The sequence below is a fragment of the Wyeomyia smithii genome, chromosome 1, assembly GCF_029784165.1.
Source record: "Wyeomyia smithii strain HCP4-BCI-WySm-NY-G18 chromosome 1, ASM2978416v1, whole genome shotgun sequence".
NCBI classification, from domain to species: domain Eukaryota; kingdom Metazoa; phylum Arthropoda; class Insecta; order Diptera; family Culicidae; genus Wyeomyia; species Wyeomyia smithii.
In genome coordinates, this window is record NC_073694.1 from 21,734,248 (window position 1) to 21,753,289 (window position 19,042).

At 38.7% G+C, this 19,042-nt stretch overlaps 1 protein-coding gene across 2 annotated transcripts in view; it reads right to left on the reverse strand.

The window, feature by feature from the left end:
• Positions 1-1,066: 1,066 nt before the first annotated feature.
• Positions 1,067-19,042, reverse strand: part of LOC129726586 (protein unc-13 homolog B) — a 91,235-nt gene continuing 73,259 nt past the window's right edge. For both annotated transcript variants that reach the window (XM_055683481.1, XM_055683471.1), the window contains exons 5-25: positions 18,989-19,026; positions 18,838-18,925; positions 18,451-18,525; positions 5,590-5,741; positions 5,460-5,527; positions 5,259-5,394; positions 4,949-5,197; positions 4,565-4,889; positions 4,238-4,510; positions 4,017-4,175; positions 3,832-3,957; positions 3,606-3,773; positions 3,269-3,550; positions 2,986-3,207; positions 2,758-2,924; positions 2,415-2,703; positions 2,210-2,356; positions 1,937-2,150; positions 1,774-1,875; positions 1,549-1,711; positions 1,067-1,490 (exon numbers count right to left, since the gene is read on the reverse strand). In XM_055683481.1, coding sequence (XP_055539456.1) covers positions 1,196-1,490; positions 1,549-1,711; positions 1,774-1,875; positions 1,937-2,150; positions 2,210-2,356; positions 2,415-2,703; positions 2,758-2,924; positions 2,986-3,207; positions 3,269-3,550; positions 3,606-3,773; positions 3,832-3,957; positions 4,017-4,175; positions 4,238-4,510; positions 4,565-4,889; positions 4,949-5,197; positions 5,259-5,394; positions 5,460-5,527; positions 5,590-5,741; positions 18,451-18,525; positions 18,838-18,925; positions 18,989-19,026 — 3,738 coding nt within the window. In that variant the 3' untranslated portion in view covers positions 1,067-1,195. The remainder of the gene's footprint in view (positions 1,491-1,548; positions 1,712-1,773; positions 1,876-1,936; positions 2,151-2,209; positions 2,357-2,414; positions 2,704-2,757; positions 2,925-2,985; positions 3,208-3,268; positions 3,551-3,605; positions 3,774-3,831; positions 3,958-4,016; positions 4,176-4,237; positions 4,511-4,564; positions 4,890-4,948; positions 5,198-5,258; positions 5,395-5,459; positions 5,528-5,589; positions 5,742-18,450; positions 18,526-18,837; positions 18,926-18,988; positions 19,027-19,042) is intronic.

Below are 19,042 nucleotides of genomic sequence, written 5' to 3' on the forward strand. Positions count from 1 at the left end.
AAGCCTCGATGGAACTGAAGATTTTCCATTATTGCTACTGGAGAAGCCGTTTCATGATTTTACTGTGGAATGGTTGGACTTGTATTGTGAGGGTTGAAATACTAGGATATCATAGAGAGACATAATCTGCGGAAAATGCAGCAAGGCTCCAATGAAAGGTTTTGGTATTTCGTGCTACGTCTACGTCAGTAGTTGGCAGACTACGGATTTGTTAAATATGCAAAGGAAGTCGTAAACGTCTTCGAAGAAATTACATCTTTTGACGTTATCTTAGAGGGGTGCAATTCCCAGGAATTACGAAGAAAAATTCTGGAGAAATACCAAACCCTATTTGAGACTGAATCTCTCGGAGAGTCGTTAGAGAACAACCACATGCAAGAAAAGGAACTGTAAGTTGTAAATGGCGGGTTAAAGAAAGCGTTGTCACCTTGACGTCGGAGAATCCGGAATTGTCAACCGAAACGGGAAAGAAAGTTTACTACACATTCTATACCGGAAACGACACGAACGCATTCGACTGTCAGATAGGAGGAGTTTTGACTGACGTTTTCATTATGTCTTTGCGTATCTTGAGAACATTAGAACGCGAAAATTATCGTAACCAAGAAAAGGCAGAGAATCCTATTGGAAGAAGCGACCCTCAAAACACTTCTGGTGGTCATCAGCTGGAGTCATTAAAGACGGTGTTGGATCATCAGGAGAAGGAATCAGCAGATGAATTAGAAAGTCTTTTTGATGATGACCACTCAGCGACAGTGTCTAAAAAAATCGAATCCGGCCGTTAAGGCGAATGGAGTGACAATTTCATATACAGCTGCGCCATCTGCTCGTGAAGCGGAAAATGTAGCAGGCTGTCATTGTTAGTACATTCGTGTTTTGGAATTTGTCGAAACGAATACCAGCTGGGATAGAGCGTAAAGAAAAATAATATGATGTTTCCCTATTGGAGTAGTTTTTAAAAAAAATAACAATTTCAGTCAATTATTTTCAATCAATAGCAAAAATACTCAGTTCTGGCAGTTTCATCAACTCTCTTAGAAATATCGGATTACTAACTTGGAAACAGTTCAAAAATTAATATTTATTGATTTTCAACAGCCCTCCTATAATCTGTTCACTTGCGGCAAGTTCCATCCGGAGAAAAGTCATGAAAATACAAAGAAATTAAACGTAGTAACCTGCACAAAACCAAATCTTACCCTGTAAATATTCGTCCACAAATCCTGAGCGGCATTCCAACAGTCTGAAGCAACCTGTAATACCTGAAACCGGGAATTTTGGTATTCTTCCATCTCGCATTCACACCCGCTTTCACGCGATCATTCAAACAAAAACAAAATAAAAACTTTACCACCCTCCCTACCTGATCGACTACGTCCTTCAGCTTGAGGATGGCCACCCCGACCAGACGATCCTCTCGGGCAAAGCAGTAATCCTTAACGCAGATGTGCAACTCGAAGAACTCCAACTGTTCCTCGTTGCCAATTATGCTGGAAAATTTACGAATACTTTAGACTAGTAAAAACAGCAGGTACTGGCAACACTTACAAATGGAACGTATCGTTGTACTTCGGCGACCAGTTGTTCGACTTGGACTTGGTGGCGAATTTGCGCTTCCGGTCGTGCAGATGCGGCCCGATCAGGTTCACCTCGATGAACGGTCGGAACATGCCGGACGGGACGGTCCACTTCAGATCGTTGGCGGCGATTACTGGAATGGAATTTGAATTACATCAGTGTCAGCATGTATGAAAACAACGAAAATAAGCCTACCTTTAACGGAAATCTTCTGCTCTCCGTTCTCCGGATTGGACGAAACGTCGATCTGGATCGAAACTTCACCCACCGAAGCGTCGTCGCTGCTGATGCCTCCTTCTGCAATAACAAGTGAAAGTTCTGAGTAAAGGTTTTTTTCGTTTGGGAGAAGAAAACTTACCTTCGGAAGCTCCCTGGCCGGAGACGAACGACTTGATCAGCGTGTCGGTCGTCTGCGTGTACAAGCTCAGGGCGTACTTGAGACTTTGCAGCTCCGGCGACTTCTCCAGGAACGGCTTCTTCAGACCGTTGCCACCGGCGTGGAAGTACTGCTGGATGGTGTCCAGAGCGACCTCCAGCACGGCGCACTGCTTGGGGGAGAGATTTTTCTCGATCTGCAATTGGATTTGAACAATTCAGTGATGGTTGATTAAAGCATTAGGCAAGAACAAACCTCCTTGGAGATGTCCATAACTCCACTGAGCACGTTTTTGGCATCCGGCTTGCCGGCCATGTGGTTCTTGATTAACCTGGACATGTCCTCGATCTTGGCGTTTGCCGCCAAGTTCTTGGCGTTATCGGTCAGATGTTTGAAGACCATCTATGAAGCGAAATTGGATCAAAACAAACTCAAAGGATGATTCTAAGTCTATTCTTACCGCTCGATCCGCCATCGGCGGCAATACGATGGTCTTTTCCAGCGTTCGGATGACGATCTTCCACAGTTCCTTGAGCAGTCTCTTCAGGACCGTCTTCTCGCAGGACTGGGCGTACATCGAGAGCGAACCGTCCAGCAGATCCATCAACGGTCGCAGAACCTCGTCAGCTTCCATCGCGATCAGTCCGGCGTCGTCCGCCGGTGGAGCGTGGAAGAGCGATGTTTGCTGTTTAACCTGCTGCAGCAGGTCACCCAACTCGCGGACGCTCACCGTAATTCGGGGCTCCAAACTGAAAGAAGGATGATTAAAATTTTGACTCAAGAACAAGCGACAGCTAGTCTACCTCTTGGCAAACAGCGTTGCCAAATCATCCAGCGCGGTGTTCAAGTTTTGCTGGAGCTCCTTTAGAATGTTGGCGGCGTCCTCCTCCAGCTTGTCGCCGCCCATCGAATCGAACATCTTCTCCAGTTGGACCCGCAGTTGTTGAATATTGTTCATTAGAATACAAGCCTAGGGGAATACAGTTAAGGTCATTAAACAATCCCAATTTTGTAACTATCTTGACGCTTACCGTTCTCTCCTCGTGCATGATATCGGGGAATTCTGTTTTAACTATATCTACGTAAGCAAGCAACACCTTAACAATAGTTTTGGCGAACCGTCGCATGTACCGCTTCCAGATCTCCGGATCTGGGCAGTCGAGTTTACTAACTACATCGAAGCACTGTGTTAACTGCGTGAACACATCGACGACCGAGTTGGAGAACAGCGCGTGTTCGCTACTCTTTTGGAACTGTTGAAACGAAAATCGGATTATCAATACTGAATAATCCTTCTAGGCCCAGGTAACATACCCCATCCTTCTTGTCCCGCTTGAAGGCACCGTGCAGGTACTCGAGCGAAACGTCATCATTCTCGTTAAGCCACTGCATCACGAACGGTTCGAACCATGCGGGATACTCGGGCACGGCGCCCTTGTACGGTGGGACCTCCTTTACGTAGTTCGTGTACAGCCACTTCACCTTGAAGTGAAGGTTCATGTAGGCGGACGACTTGCACAGCCGATGCTGCTCGTGCTCCTCCAGTGCGTACTTCATATCGATCGCGAACAGACTCCACATCGTAGCTGCCGATACCTGGTGAGGAACGGGATCAGTACCATCAGTCTAAGCCAAAGCCTTACGATCCTACCTGTCCTATATTAAGCTCCTGCGGGAATTGATTAAGCACTGCGCTATAACTATTCTTATCCTCCTCTATAACCGATACGATAAGTGCGATTAGTTTGTGCCAGAAGTCGACGTTCTCTAGTTTTGGTCCGTGGTCTTCACCCTCCCGTTTCGCTTCGTTCGGGTCGACCTGCAAGAAAAAAAAACATTGATTTAAAACTGAAGGACGGGACTAGAGAGACACCAACCTGAAATTCTCGATTGTACAGCTCGTAGCAGTTCTCGAACAAAAACTGATACGTTGAGCGGAGACAGGCTTTCACGCAGTCCTTCACGACCGTGCTGGCTCTAGGTGGGCTTGACAGTTCTTGTACCTTGAAAAGGGGGATAAAATTATCCAAAAAACCTATCAAAGGCTAGGATCTAAACAAACCTTCATGCGGAAAAATGTAATACTGGTTAGCAGATCGACCGTGGACTTGAGATCCATCAGTTTCTCTTGGCTGGAAGCGGGGAAGTTGTTGCGATACATTGATAAGTCGATACGGAGAGAGTTGTGCAGTTGGTCCAGTAGTTTCACGAATTTTTCTTTCTACAAGTGGGAACAAGTCAACATAGCTCTCACAGAAATCAGTTAGTATTCAAATAACTTACACCAAAGTTGCTAGCAGCGAAGCGATCACTGGCCGAGACAGCACTCGAAGCTGTCGTGTGTGCGTAATAAGCGTTAATGTTTGCTAGTAAGGTACTCATCACTGCCGGAACGCCCGCGCACAGGTACTTGGTCGATAGGCAATGGAAGTGCGTCATCGCTTGGTAGATATTCTCGATGCCGTACCGCATGGCAAACTCGTCGACGATCTCCTCCGGAGTTTCGTCGAAGTAGATCTTCCAACCGTCGTCGCCCTTGGTTTGCGGTAGATTAACCTAGCGAAAACAAAAGTTATTCATAACTTTCTTCTCAGAATCACAACCACTAACCGTTCCCAGGGCTTCCTCGCACAGATAGTGGAATACGTTTTCGTGCAGACAGGTGTACTGCACGTGATATGGAGCCACCTTTTCCTCGCCCTTGATCTCGACGGAGATGTGCAACCGAATCGCCCCGGAGACGGCCGACTTGTCCGTTCGCTTCTCCAGATTGTACCAGACGTCCATTTCGCCCGACAGCGTCCGCACCTCGATGATTGTCTGCCCGAGGAAGTCGTCGGATTCGCGCGTCAACTTCTGCCGCAGCTTGGACTTCAGATCATTGTCCTCGTCCCAGACGCGCACCTTGATGCGATCGGAAGAGTTGTGACATTCGCTGCGCGAATAAAAAACAGAATTAACACCCTACAAGAACTTCAGGGAAATTCCACTAACAAGTTAAACTTCTCATTCCACACCGGATTCAGCTCCTGCGGCATCGTACGCGTTCGCTTCTTCACCTTGCTAACCTGGACGGTAACGTACGGATCGCTGGTGCCGCTTTTATCCTTCGCAATCAAACCCTGGGCGCAGATCACGGTGATGGCGATCTTAGCCGACCATTTGCTGGTACCATCCAGCACGCTCTGCTTGATCGCCTTCATGTGCCCTGCGTGACTTTTCTCCTCCACGTTGAACACTTTCCTGTGATCGAATTGGACTCTTAATATCTCTTCAGTAGCACAAATCACTAGAGTTGTCTTACCTAATAACTTCGAAAATCTCGGGCCGATCGCGCTCCCGTTGCTTCATGCGTTCCTTCATGGCGGCGATCACCGAATTGGCCTTGTCCTCGGCGGCACCGTGTTTCGAACTCTTTTCCGACGCTCCAGCAAAGCACACTGTAAAACAAACCATGACGAAACCTTCTGGATTTGAACTTTGGGCTATGAATGGGGAAACTTACTCTGCAAACAATCCGCATTCAGAAGATCTTTGCACTTTTCGTGGCACTTGACCGCGCACTCTGTGCACCTGTGAATTGTAGAGAAAATTATAGCATCAACTTCGTAAGAGTAGGAAGGTATCTAACTTACCGAACACCCTGCCGGGCGATACCCCAGAGCAGTCCTTCGCACTCGTAGCAGTACGTCGGGGAAGTCGCTGTCCACAGTACGAAGTTGTGCGGAGTGGTCGATGAGATCGGATAGATCAACGCCTGGAGGGCCTTCTTGTAGACGTGCATTTTCTGAACAGAGGCCGGAGAAATTCGGTTATACATTTTACGGGATACGAGATAGTGAGAAAATCAAAAACTAAAAACATGAAATGATAGCTGTTAACATTTGTGGCTTTTGAAGAAAAAATTAACTTTAACTGATCATAATTGATAACATAACATGGCGACCGTGGATGCAAAATTGTATCGTTAGTTCATATTAAATGTATTAGTATCCGAATAAAAATTCTGACTTTTTCAAGTAAAATAAATTGTATTGAAAAAAGCGACACACTTTTAGCCTCAGAAAATATTAAAAAATATCGAACGAACCTATTTCATGGCTCTGCGACTGCTACCAAATTTTGTTTGTTCGGAATCAACCATAAGACGAAAATTTGTAACTCAATTGCAGAGTCAATTTTCCAAGTTTTGTATACGAGGAAAGATAAATTCAGGCGTTAACAACATAAAAAAAACATAAAATTTTTGAGATTTTTGTATTCTAGAATTTCAGCCTTCCAGATTTTTAGGATATACTACTCAGCATGCTTGTCATTCTCCTCAGTATGTGAAAAGAAAGGAGAAAAAATTCACCGCGCACTTCTCTTCCAGTATGTGCCGGCGTGTAGCAAATGCTTTCACCTATACTGCTTCTTTCTCACTCCAAAGTGTCTCAACCAGCTTACAGAGAGACAAACACACTTCCAGCTCACCCCACATCTGATAGAAACAAGAGGGGTGAATCACTCTACAGAGAAAACGCAGAAGTGCACAACAGTGTCAACTGGCGAGTAGTCCGGAAGGTGAAAAAAAACCTACGAACGAATTCCACCAGAGTAAATTCGACCGGCACGAGCGGCACGAGGAACGCAGTCTATTTTTTTTCTCCCAATTTCTTTTCCTCTTCTGCCATGCTCAAGAAATCAACTGTGAAACGCACCGCAGATAGCTCTGCAGTGTAATTATTGTGCGTGAAGTCCACACGTGTGAGAAAGTACACCATAGTTTATTGTCTCGCAAGAGAGAGATTTCAGATTTCACCGCAGTGCGTTCAGGTAGCTCAACAGAAAAAATCACTTGTCGCTCTCTTCTAGCATGAGCGTATTGATTTGCTCTTTAGTGTGACGGCAGTTGTCTCCGCAGTGCTAGATGTTCTCCTGCACTCTAGAGGTTTACTGAGGAGAGAAAAACAAGCATGCTACTCAGTTCAAAATTTTGTGATTTTCAGGGATTTTACCCAAGTAACCAGTAAGCACTAAATCATTGCCCTACAACAATACTATATTCGATTACAGTATTCTGGATAAGAACTTATTCTGACCTAAATGCTTGTATATATCTGATATAATGTTAAAAAGGCGAAATAGCGAGCTGGTAAAGTGCTGCAGGTGGCAAGCATTGATATGCATCACAAATGCTGATTTGGAGCACTCAGGAGATTTCCCTTTTCTGACATGTGAATTGAGAAAACGAACGAAAAAAAAATTAGAACCTTCATTATTCGGTGTTTGAAACGAACGCAAAAAAAAAATTCTGAAGTTTTACATATGGTCTAAAAGGTATCTTGGGTGGCAACCCGGGAACTACTAGAATCAGACTTTTTTCATCTTTTGATATCGACGGTTCAGGAACCACGAACCCAGGCTACATCTCCTGGATCCTGGATCCAACTCACTACTTTGCAATTGTTTTTCATTGGGTATTTGGGAAAGATTCATGCTTTCATATACCCGAACTTTGCGTCGAAAATTCCCACTCCTTAAAGTTTTTTTCCATTTACGTGGGGTATCCATGTTCCGTCTAATTTTATTTGACCACTCGATATCGCTCGTTATTGGCACTTACGAAAAAATGCATCTTCTATATGCATTTAAAACACTACATTGTAGCACTTACGGTAGCCCTTTAAGCGAATATTTTGCTCTCAGTAATGCTAGTATAGCATAATGCCCTAAACATTAAAAACATGATCTAAAGCTATTTGGCATTAACAAGGCTGAATTAGTGCTAATAAAATGCTATCTTCTAATGCTTATAGTTACTTGGGTAGGATTTCCATTTTTTTTGAGTCAAACTCAAACGACTCACGACTCATTGTAAATTGGGAATTTTGAGATTCCTTGATGTTTTGATTCGGGGATTGGGGATTCCAGAAACTCAGAACTTTCGAATTTCAGAGTTCAGCATATCAAGATTTTAGGATCTAGAGAGTTCAGTATCTAACGATTTCAGGATTTTGGGATGATTGAATTCAATTCAAGTTTAGGTTTTAGGACTTGGGATTTTGGAAATAAAAATTATTTGAATTTAGGATTTAAAAAACAAAGAATTTAAGGAATTCAGGGGTATTAAGCCATAAAGATTCTGGAAAGTTGAGATTTAAAAGTTTCATGAATTTGGCATTTGGCTTTTGGGAATCCAAATTTTTTAAAACTTTGCGATGAAGACTAAGAGTGATTCAAAATTTCAAGATTTTATAATTCCGTAATTGCATTTCCCAAGTCCAGGATTTTAGGATTTATAAAATTCAAGATCGTAGGATTTCATGATTTTAAAAATAAAGGTGTTCAAGATTTGGTCCTAGAAATCTCAGGACTCTTAAATTTTGGGATAAAAAGAGTACATGGTTTTGGGAACTAAGAATTTTGAGAATTACAAGTTCTTAAAACTTCCGAAATTAGGGATTTCAAGATCTTGGAATATAAAGGTTTTAGAATTTTAAGCTTTCAAGATATACGGAATTAGGGCCTAAAATTTACGGATTTCATTAGGAATTAAATATTAACAATTTCAGGATTTGGAAACCCTAGAATTTCGGGGTTTAGAGAAAAAGAATTTCAAAGTTTTAGGATTTCACGAGTTCAGGATTTTTAGACCTTATGGTATTACGATTTCAAGATTCTAGTAGTAGGATTTAAGAAATCTAAAACTTTGAAATTTTTTGAATTCAGAAGCAGGATTTTTGGATGTTAGATTTTAGATTAGGAATATCTGCTGAACTCCTGCTTATAGGATTAAAAATTTGAAAATTCAGTATTTTGGAATTTAGAATTTAGGATCTTGGAATTTCAGCAATTGAAAATATTGGGATTAAAAGGGTTAATTTAAGCATTTATACATTCAAGGATTTTAGGATTCACTAAATTCAAGATTCTATGACTTGGAAGGTTTGGGGGTTATTGGATTTCCATAACAGTTTTAAATTTTAATAATTGATACAATTAATTCAAGATCTGGGGATTTTGAAAATTTATTATGTTCGAATTTAGAAATTTTAAAACTTTACGAATTCAAAACTCTAGGTTTTCAGGCTATTCAGATTAAGGGATTTAAGGATATCGATTTCAGGAGATTAGGACTTCAGGAATGGACTTCAAAGTCTTAGGATTATATGATTTTTATGAGTTTTTCATGAGCAAATTTGAAGGTTAAAAATTTTAAGATTTCGCAATTTAAAGAATTAAGGATTACGGATGGTGGTGGAATTTACAGAGTTTTCGATTTTAGAATTCAGAAGTTCTGGAATTTCAAGAACTTTAAGGTTTTAGAGGTTTTGAGATTTTGAGCTTCCAAGGTTTCAGGAATTAGGAACTACATTGTCTGCGAATTCTAGTATTGTATGCTTTCAGACCTTTGGGTATCTAGAGTTTCAAAATTTTGTGATTAGTCTGATAATCTAGGAATTAAGAATTTTAGGATTTTGTGAAGTAAAGTTTTGAAGATTTCATATGCTCAGGATTTTAGCATTTGAAGTCTCAGAGTTTATTGTTTTTTCCACAATTTTCGGATTTGGGATGAACTTCTGAGTTTATGGTTTTAGAGCTCAGGATTTTGGGATTTGGAGAATAATGAGTTTCAGGACTTTATGGTTAGGATTTCAGAAATTTGAGTAAATTATGATTTCAGGAGTTTAAGACTTCAGGAATTTGGAATTCGAGGATCTCAGGATTCTATGATTTTGGGATTTTTGGATAAGAGATTTCAGAAGCACAGTCTTTTAGAAATATCAGGGTTTAGAATTAGAAATAGAGAGTTCAGGATATTAGGATTTCAAGATTTTAGGATGCTGAAATCCACGGGTTCCAGAACAAAGTTTTTTCAATTCTCTAAAGATTTTAGGAATCAAGACTTGTAGGAAGTTAGGATTGTAGGTCTCAAAGATTTCGGGAGTTCAAGCTTTAAAGACTTCATGGTTTTAGGATTCCAAGATTTTAGATTTTCAGGCTTTCAGGATTCAATGCTCTTAGTATTTTGCGGTTAGAAAATTTTAGAGGTTCGAAATTATGATTCTAAAATTCTAAATTTTGGAATTTTCGGATTTGGGAATTCAGAAGTTGGGGATTTTTAAATTATAAAACTAAGGATCACGAGATTTTAAGATTTCCGGTTTCAGGTTGTGAGAATTTCGGGTTTCTGGATGTGAGAATTTTCGAATTTAGGAGTTTAAGGTTTTAGGATTTTGGAGTTCAAGAGATTTGGGATTTTAAAAACATTAAGGATTTTGATCCTGCATTTTGGGACTGTTTGAGTTTCGTCTAAGAATTCTTGTACTTTAATTTTCAAGAATTAAAATTTCAGGAGCTCAGTATTCAATATTTATAAAATCCACAGTTTCATGATCCCAGAAATCTCGAATTTCAGAAGTCAGGATTTTGATAATTTCAGCACTTAGGATTTAGTGAATTGAAGTATTGCAGGACTTTAGGGTTAGAATTTTTATGATTTTGGGAGTTTAGGATTTTTTGATCTCAGATGATAATTTTGGGATTTTTAGATTAGGGATTTCATGAGCTCCTTTTTTTCGCTTATCTGTTACCAATGTAGTTTCGCCACTATTGTGCCTTACAACCCGTTAATCAACGGACTGGCGCCAATAACATTACTTCCACATGCGATGGAAGCTGAGATCACAGAAATTTTTCGCTGAGTCGTTTGACGCTGGAGGGATCAAAATCGTGCGTGCGGATAGCTGGCGAGACATCAGCCGCGTTCGTAACGTTGGATGGACTGAAGCAGGGGGATGCGCCCTCCAACCTACTGTTTAACATCGCTCTTGAGGGTACAGTACGAAGAGCAAACGTCGAAAGAAACGGTACGATCATCACGAAATCTCACATGCTTCTTGACTTCGCGGACGACATCGATATCATCGGTATCAACCGCAAGGCCGTGGAGGAGGCCTTCGTACCTTTTAAAAGAGAAGCAGCGAGATTGGGACTTGTCATTAACTCTGCCAAAACGAAGTACATGGTAGCTGGCAGAGAGTGTGGGAGTCCCCGTGGTGTTGGTGCTGAGGTGGAGATAGATGGGGAACGATTTGAAGTGGTTGACGAATTCGTTTATCGTAGTACGCTTGTGACATGTGACAACGATATGAGCCGTGAAGTGAAACGACGAGTTGCAGCTGCGAACAGGGCTTTCTACGGACTGCGTAACCAGCTAAGGTCCCGTAGTTTGCAAACTCGCACAAAACTAGCGCTGTATAGGACGCTGATACTCCCGGTGGCCCTTCACGGACATGAAGCATGGACGCTGAAGGAAGCTGATCGAAGAGTGCTCAGAGTTTTTGAGCGTAAAGTTCTGCGATCGATACTTGGCGGTAAACTAGAAGATGGAGTGTGGCGCAGACGCATGAATCACGAGTTGTACCAGTATACAAACATGCTGATATAGTGAAGGTAATACAGCGGGGCAGGCTTCAGTGGGCTGTACATGTAGCCAGGATGCCTGACGAGAGAGCCACCAAAACTATCTTCAGTAGAGAACCAGGAAGAGGCCGTCGACTCCGTGGTAGGCCTCGCACGCGGTGAAATAAGATGCACGATCTGCTGGTGTACGAGGAGACTGGAGAACGGCTGCCCAAGACAGAAGAAGCTGGATATCTCTAATTCGTTCAGCCCTAGACCGGTTAACGGTCCGTTAGCCAACAAAGTGAAGTAAGTAAGTAACTTCATAGGATGTAGATTTGCGAATTCACTGGATTTGATGTTTCGAGATTTTTAGGGTATTAGGAGTTAAAGATTTACAATTTCTGCAAAAATATTTAATGATCGTGTTGTGTTGTTCGTACGATTTAATCGATTTAGGATTTCACAATTTAGAAATTCCAAGATTTTAGAATTTTGGGAGCTCAGGATTTCGCTATTTGAGGTTCTTTGGGTTTTTTGTTTTTGAAATTTTCGGATTTGGTTTTCAGGAGTTAAGGATCTTACAGTTTGAAAATAAAAGATTTAAGGGATTGGGGATACAGAGAGTAGAAAAATGTAGGAATTCGCACTTATTGAGAAGTTACCTGCTACGTGTTATAGTGCTTGTATTCTCATGCTATGGGTAGAAAAAGTTTCCGAAGGTTTAGATGAGAATTTTTCAGCATGGAGAGAAGTTTGCGTGTGAAAAAGCCTCAGAATATAGCCCTGCTTAAATATTTGGGTATCGAATAGCCTGATTCTACTAAGATTCGAACCCTTGGCCATCATAAGAATTAGGTCTCAATTATTTGGAAGTTCATGGTTTGAGGATTCTAGGATTGTAGATTGCAAAACTTCGGGATTCTAAGATTTCAAAATTTTATGATTTAACCATTCAAGGATTTCAAAATTTTAGAAAAAAAATTAAAATTTTAGAATTCAAAGATCTTAGAATTTTGTGATTTTACAACACTATAATAAAAGATTTCAGGAGTTCTGAGATTAAAAAGTATCGAACTTTTTATTCCAGGAGGATTTAAAATTTCAGCAAGCTAGGATGTTAAGTTTCTGACAACCCGTTGAGATTCAACAAACAACAATATCGCACGCTAGCCTGGGGGGCTAATAGCGGTCTCGATCAACTAGATTAGTTGCGTACCCCAGTGCTGAGTCGAGAAAATGTCCAGCTCGATAAGATCGAAATCCCTGATCGGGAATCGAGCCCGACATCACAACCGGGTGTGGGAGAGCTAGCCGACCGACATCGCTAACCACAGAATCACGGGGTTGAGATTCAGAGAACTTAGAATTTCAGGATCGTAGGACATCAAGTTCTTAAGATTTTGAAACTTAAGGTGTTCACGAATTCCAGACACAAGATTTTAGGGTTTAAAGATTCTGCAATTTGGAATTTTCAGATCTTGAGATTTAAAAGGTTTTGGATTCTAGGACCTAGGAGTTCAGGAACTTGGAACTTGGGATTTTAAGAACCTTAAGGAAATAATGCTATCAGTTGGTACGAAGCTGGCTTATCAAGTAAGTCGTAGATACGACTCCCAGCTCAGGAGAGACTGTTAGTGTCAGTAGGATGAGCATTAGCCCTGCAATTTTTCTGTTTCGAATTGAAACGTAGCACCAGAGCATTGCATTGCTCGAGAAAGGATTTTGAGTTTTCAGGGTTTCAGGAATTTGGGAATACATTGTTTAAGAATTTTTGGATTCTAAGTTGAACATTTGAATACTTTAGGAGCTCAGGGTTTCACGATTTCAGGATTTTCAGATTTGAGATCTCATAAGTTGAGGATTTTAAAATATTAAAATTAAATATTTAAGGATTAAGGATTAAAAGAATGAGGAGGTTTTAAGGTTTTAAGATTATATGTTTATAGGAGATTCGGACTGCAGAATATTGGAATTTATGGAACTCAGATATTGACGATTTTTGGGATAACAGAGCTTGAATTTAAACGACCGCAAATTTTGTAGTTGCTCCTCTATGATGGATTTAAGCTAGTGAAGTTACACGAAGAACCACATATAGATGGCTAATTTGGGATTAATTCACCATTTTCAATGAACAACAATTCAGTAGCTTCTCCTTTGTAAACATAGATTACGGCGCCGGCTACGTCCTTACGATCGGTTAGGGAACCAACGAAGGAAAGCAAGACCGAGGATGCCTCTGCATCTCTAACGACCATGACGGAAAGAAAGGGGTTACTTTTGTCACCGTGGTCAGTAACGGATGTATCTAGGTTCGACTTTATTATTTTTCTTTACCGAGCCTCGTTAGTTACGCTGTCCAACATTTACGAGTTGAGGATTGTCCGAAGGTAAAATTTTAAGCTTTTAGTACTTTACAATTCTACGATGGGATAGAGTGATCATAGGATATGAGGGTAAGTTTTAAAACCTTAGGATCGGAGGATTTCTAGTTGTAAGGATCTTATGACTTTGCTATTCAAAGATTTTAGGATTCTAGGTTTTTTGGTAGATAGGATTTGAGGATTCATGGAATTCAAAACCTAAGGATTTTGAGATTTTAAAACTTTGGGGTTTAAAACCTTTAGTATTTGAGATTTTTGTGACCTCATCATTTCATGATTCTATCATTAAAAAAAGCTTATGTTTTTGAGGTTCTAGGATCTCATAAATCCGTGACTTTATGACTCCAGGATTTAAGGATTTCTCAAAAATTTAGGACTTCAAGATTTTGAGAATTTAGGATGTTAGCTTGCTAGAATTTCGAGATTCAAGGCTTTCAAGCAAGGCTGCATATTAAATTTGAGAGTGCTTTTTCATCGCGTGCCAATAGCTCGCTCCACCAGAAGCGAAGTATGACAAACATGTAAATTGTACTTGGAGGAACTGTCGGCACGTGGCCATTTGAACTGAATTGACATCCTAAAATTCAATATGTAACCGTACTTTAGGGATTCTTAATTTTTATTATTTTGAAATAAAACGATTGTAGGGATTAGGAATTCGAACACTTTATGATTTTAGGATTTTGGAGAAAAAAATAAGGGTTAGGATGGTTATTAGGCTGTCTCAAAAAAAATCGATGTTGAAAAAGTCAAGGTGCTCAGCCCTAAGTTAAAAGATAATGTTATTTATAGCATTTTTGTAGAACATTTCGACTTTCTAAAAAATCGTTTTCAGGTTGCCCAAATTGATGTCAAAAGTGATTTATGAAAAAATGACTTTTTCAAGCTACTAAACCACTCTTCTGCACTTTTTTCAAATCATATATCTTTATATATATTTCTTTTTTGTGATGTTCAATGGGCTCTGGGAGTCAAAAAACTGAATGCAATGCTGAACTGAACCATGCAAAATATTCAAAAACAACCCCACAAAAATAAAAATATATATGGAAAAATTTAGGAATCGAGCTTAAAAAAGTCTTTTTTTCATAAATCACGTATGGGCAACCTGAAAACATTTTTTTAGAAAGTCTAAATGTTCTACAAAAATGCTATAAATAACATTATCTTTCAATTTAGGGCTGAGCACCTTGACTTTTTCAACATCGATTTTTCCTTGGGACACCCTAATGGTTATGGTTATTTAGGATTTTCGAATTTACAGAGTTAGGAAATTGGAATCTAAAGATATTGCAAGACCATGGAATTTGATAATTATATGAATTTAGGTTTGAGGACTGTATGCTTTAGGAGTTTTGGCATATAAAATTGAAGGAATTTATAAGTCTTGGGGTTTTGGAATTTGTGGAAATTATTATTTTAGGGCTTTGCGATATTGGGATTTAACTAATTCAGAATTAAAAAAAATGAAGACCACAGAAGGCTGGCACGTTTAAATTTTAGGATTTTATGATATCTTGATTTTATGATTTTGGGGTTATAAGGTAATAAGACATCAACATGTTACGATATTGTGTTTTTTTTGAAAACAAGAATTTAATAATTTATGGATCTCAAGTCAGAGGATTCAGAAATTTTTTGAATTTGTGATCAAAAAATGAGGGTTTAAGGCTTTCATGTTTTTTGGACTCTAGAGTTTTGAGATGATTTAGGATTTTGGAATTTTACGTTGTTAGGAACTCAGGAGCTTGTTTTTAAGTTTGGCATTGCAGAATTGTAGACTTCCAGAGCTGGCGACTTAATTATCTAAGGTTTCATAAAGTATGTGATTTTGGAATACTAAGATGTTATGATTTTATTAATTCAGGAGGTTGGCGGATTTTGGATTTTTGGGAGTTCGTACAAACAAAATAAAACAGCAGAAAAGTGCGGCGATCGGTAATTGCAAATTTTTGAATTTTTTTTCAAATCTCAATCTCAACACTCCAGATAAACGAATCCGACCTGTTCTAAAAATCCTAAAATTCGGAATTCTTGTTTTCCAGAAATTTTTAATCCCCATATCTTGAAATCCTGACATTCTAGGATCCTTTTTTTTTATTTTTTCAAACCCTTGAGTCCTGAAATTCCTGAAATCGTAAAATTACTAAACTCTACAAATCTCGAAATTCTAAAACCTCTAGTTAAAAAAGTTTTAAATCCCTTACTCCTGAAATTCTAAAATCATAAAATCCTCGTTATTTAAATCCTAAAATCCTGAGTTCCAGAAATTCCTAACTCTTGAAATCCTTTCAACAAAAACTCAGATTTAAAACATCCAAAGATTTAAGGATCCTGAGACTTTGGAGTTTAGGGAAATTAGAATTTTGGGTTATCACAGTTTTGGAAATTTGGTGATTTTTGAAACATAGAATCCCAAGAAATCGAAATCCAAGATTTTGAACTTTTAAAATTACAGAAATTTTAGACAATGAAGTATAGATATTCGAAGAACTAAAATTTTTAAAAATTAAAAATTCTCGAATTCAAGAATTTAGGATTTTGGGTTTTTGGGCTAAAGATTTTGAACTTTAGGGCCTAAACTTTGAATGTCAAGATTTTATGATTTATTAATTTTAGTATTTCTGGATCTCAGAATTTGGGGTGTTTTGGATCAAGGATAGCAGGAGGTAAGGATTTTACATTTCAGAACTACAAAGTTTTAAATTTTGAGAACTTAGGGTCGTAGGATTGTCAAGGAATAAATAATTCAGAACTTAAAGATTTATGGATTTTGAGCCATTAGGATTTCAATAAATCTGAAAGTCTCTGAACATTTCAGTATTTTAGGGTTCTAGGACATGGAAATTTCGGGAGCTTAGGATTTTATTAGCAAAGAATTTGGGATTTTATAGTTCGACGATATCAGAGTTTCATGAGTTTCGGGATATACTCTATTGAAAATTTAGGCAGATTTTATGATTTGTAAGTTTTAGTATTCCAGGTCGGAGCTTCTTTCAGGAATTTAGTATATTAGGATTTCAATATATCTGCATTGTATAATTTCAGGATTTTTGGATTTGTAAATTCGAAAATTCGCGATCTTAGGTTTCAAGTTCAGTACATAGGACCTTATGATCGCAGGATTTAGGGATTTTATGTTTTGAGGAGCTTTAGATGTCAAGATTTATGAATTCAGCATCCCATTACTCAAGAAATCGTAAATTTTAGAAGTATGGGTTTTAAAAAATCCAAGATTTTAGGACTTGGTGCTTTTCTTTTATGACCTAAGGAGTTCAGGTTCTTAAAGTTTTAGGCATTTTATGATATCAGGATTTTGAGATTTAGAGTTTCAAAAATTCAGTTTGAAATTTAAGATTAAGAAAATTTAAGTCCTTAGAGTCTGGGGGGTTAAGAAAATCAGGAGTGTCAGGATTTCAGGAGCACAAAATTGAAAAAAAAACAAGAATTTGAAATTTTAGATTTCAGAGCTTTGAAGATTTCAGAAATTCGAAACTTTGGGATTTTCAGACTTTAGGATTTCAGGTTTTTAGAACTCTAGGGCTCTGGATTTATGTATATGATATTGGAGATTAAGGAAATTGAAGATGATATGACTTTATGATTTCAAGAAATGAGGATTTTAGAATTTTGGGATAAGGGATTTCAAGATTTTGAGATTTGAAGGGTTTCTGATTTTTGAATTTAAGAACAGCAGGATTTTAAGATTGCAAGATTTTGAGATAGAAGTAGTTCAGGATTTCAGCTATTAGGAATTCAGAACTTCAGAGTTTTTTCAATATTTAGGATTGTAGTAATTGATAATTCTGGGAGTCTACAATTTCAGGATCTCAATATTTAAGTATATTATGACTTTAGGACTTAGAAACTCGTGAATTTTAGGGTCCTGGGATTTTGGGATAAGTTCTAACGATCTCTGAATCATCAGATTTCAATTACCAGAAAATCTATCCCTAGTTATTCCATGATTTTGATATACAAATTTTAAAGGTTTCATGGTTTTGCGGTGTTTTGCTATAGGGTGGATATTCGCTTTAAAACACGTCTATTTTTTGTGTAGGCCAACGTTTCAAATGAAACCGAAGAATTATATTTTTTAATTTTACGATTTAAGGATTTTGGGATTCAAATATTTTATAGTTTCTGAATTTTGGATTAATGTGACATGAAAGGATTTCTATACTTCGAGAATTGAGGATAACAAAATATTAGAATTGAGGCTTCAAGGTTTTTCAGAGCTTGGTACGGTTTTGAGATTTTAAAATCGTTGAGACTATCAGATTTAAGAATTCAAGAGTTTTTGTATTTGAGTATTATTAACATAAAATTTTACGTATCGTAGAACAATTATAGGATAGGGATTTAAATTTTAACGGAATGAAAGATGTTAGGATTCCCATGATTAAATGTTATAAAAAATTAATGGATTTTTTAAATTGGTGTTTTAGGATATAATGCTTGTAAAATTGTGGAAAACTGGATTTTTTAACTATTACTTAATCAAAATATGTTCATTATCATTCTGCTTTTGTCGTTACAACTCAATTCTCTCACTATATACTGTTGTGATAATTTGATAAATAGTTAAAATAGTACACCAGCCGCTTTTCACACGAAAACCAGGACCTCGTAGGTAAAAACTTGACATATTATGATACGAAAACGTACTGACCAAAACCGATAAGGTGAACAAAACAAAGAGCAAATATAACGTTCACTCACCAGTTCTTCATCGTTGAGTGTCGCACGGGGAACCGCCGAAGTCAGACCTGCTTGACGCTTTGTGGCTGCCATCGTCTACGGTTATAGAGAAAATATTTAATTCCAACCCGAAAGGATCCACTGTAACGCTTAACATCAAACATTGAAACTACCACTTACTTTCAGGACCTGTTGGATTGTGGCGGTTGTTTTTTTACGGTAGAAGAGAAGATTTTGGTTGATTGTGGTTGGTTGTGGTAAGATGCAAGATCGAACGGGGAACATTCACACATTCAGTTTGGTTTTAGATGTTTTTTTTTTTTCGTTGGGAGAAAGAAAAGTACATGGGTGGTCGATGCGACATCGGTTAGCTTCGGTTGGTCTTTGCTTCGAACGGGTTCTACTTACCAGCTCCGACACCAGCGGTATCGACTTCCGCCGGGGACGAATATCCGGCATGCTGTCGATGTTGCTGTAGAAAGTATTGTCTCCCATACTGAAATGGTAAAACAATCCTGTCAGTATCTTGAAATGAATTCCACAAAAAAAGAAAGTTTACCCATTTCCTCGTCCACTATCCGACGTTCCATTGCGTTTCTGTTGAAATTTAAAA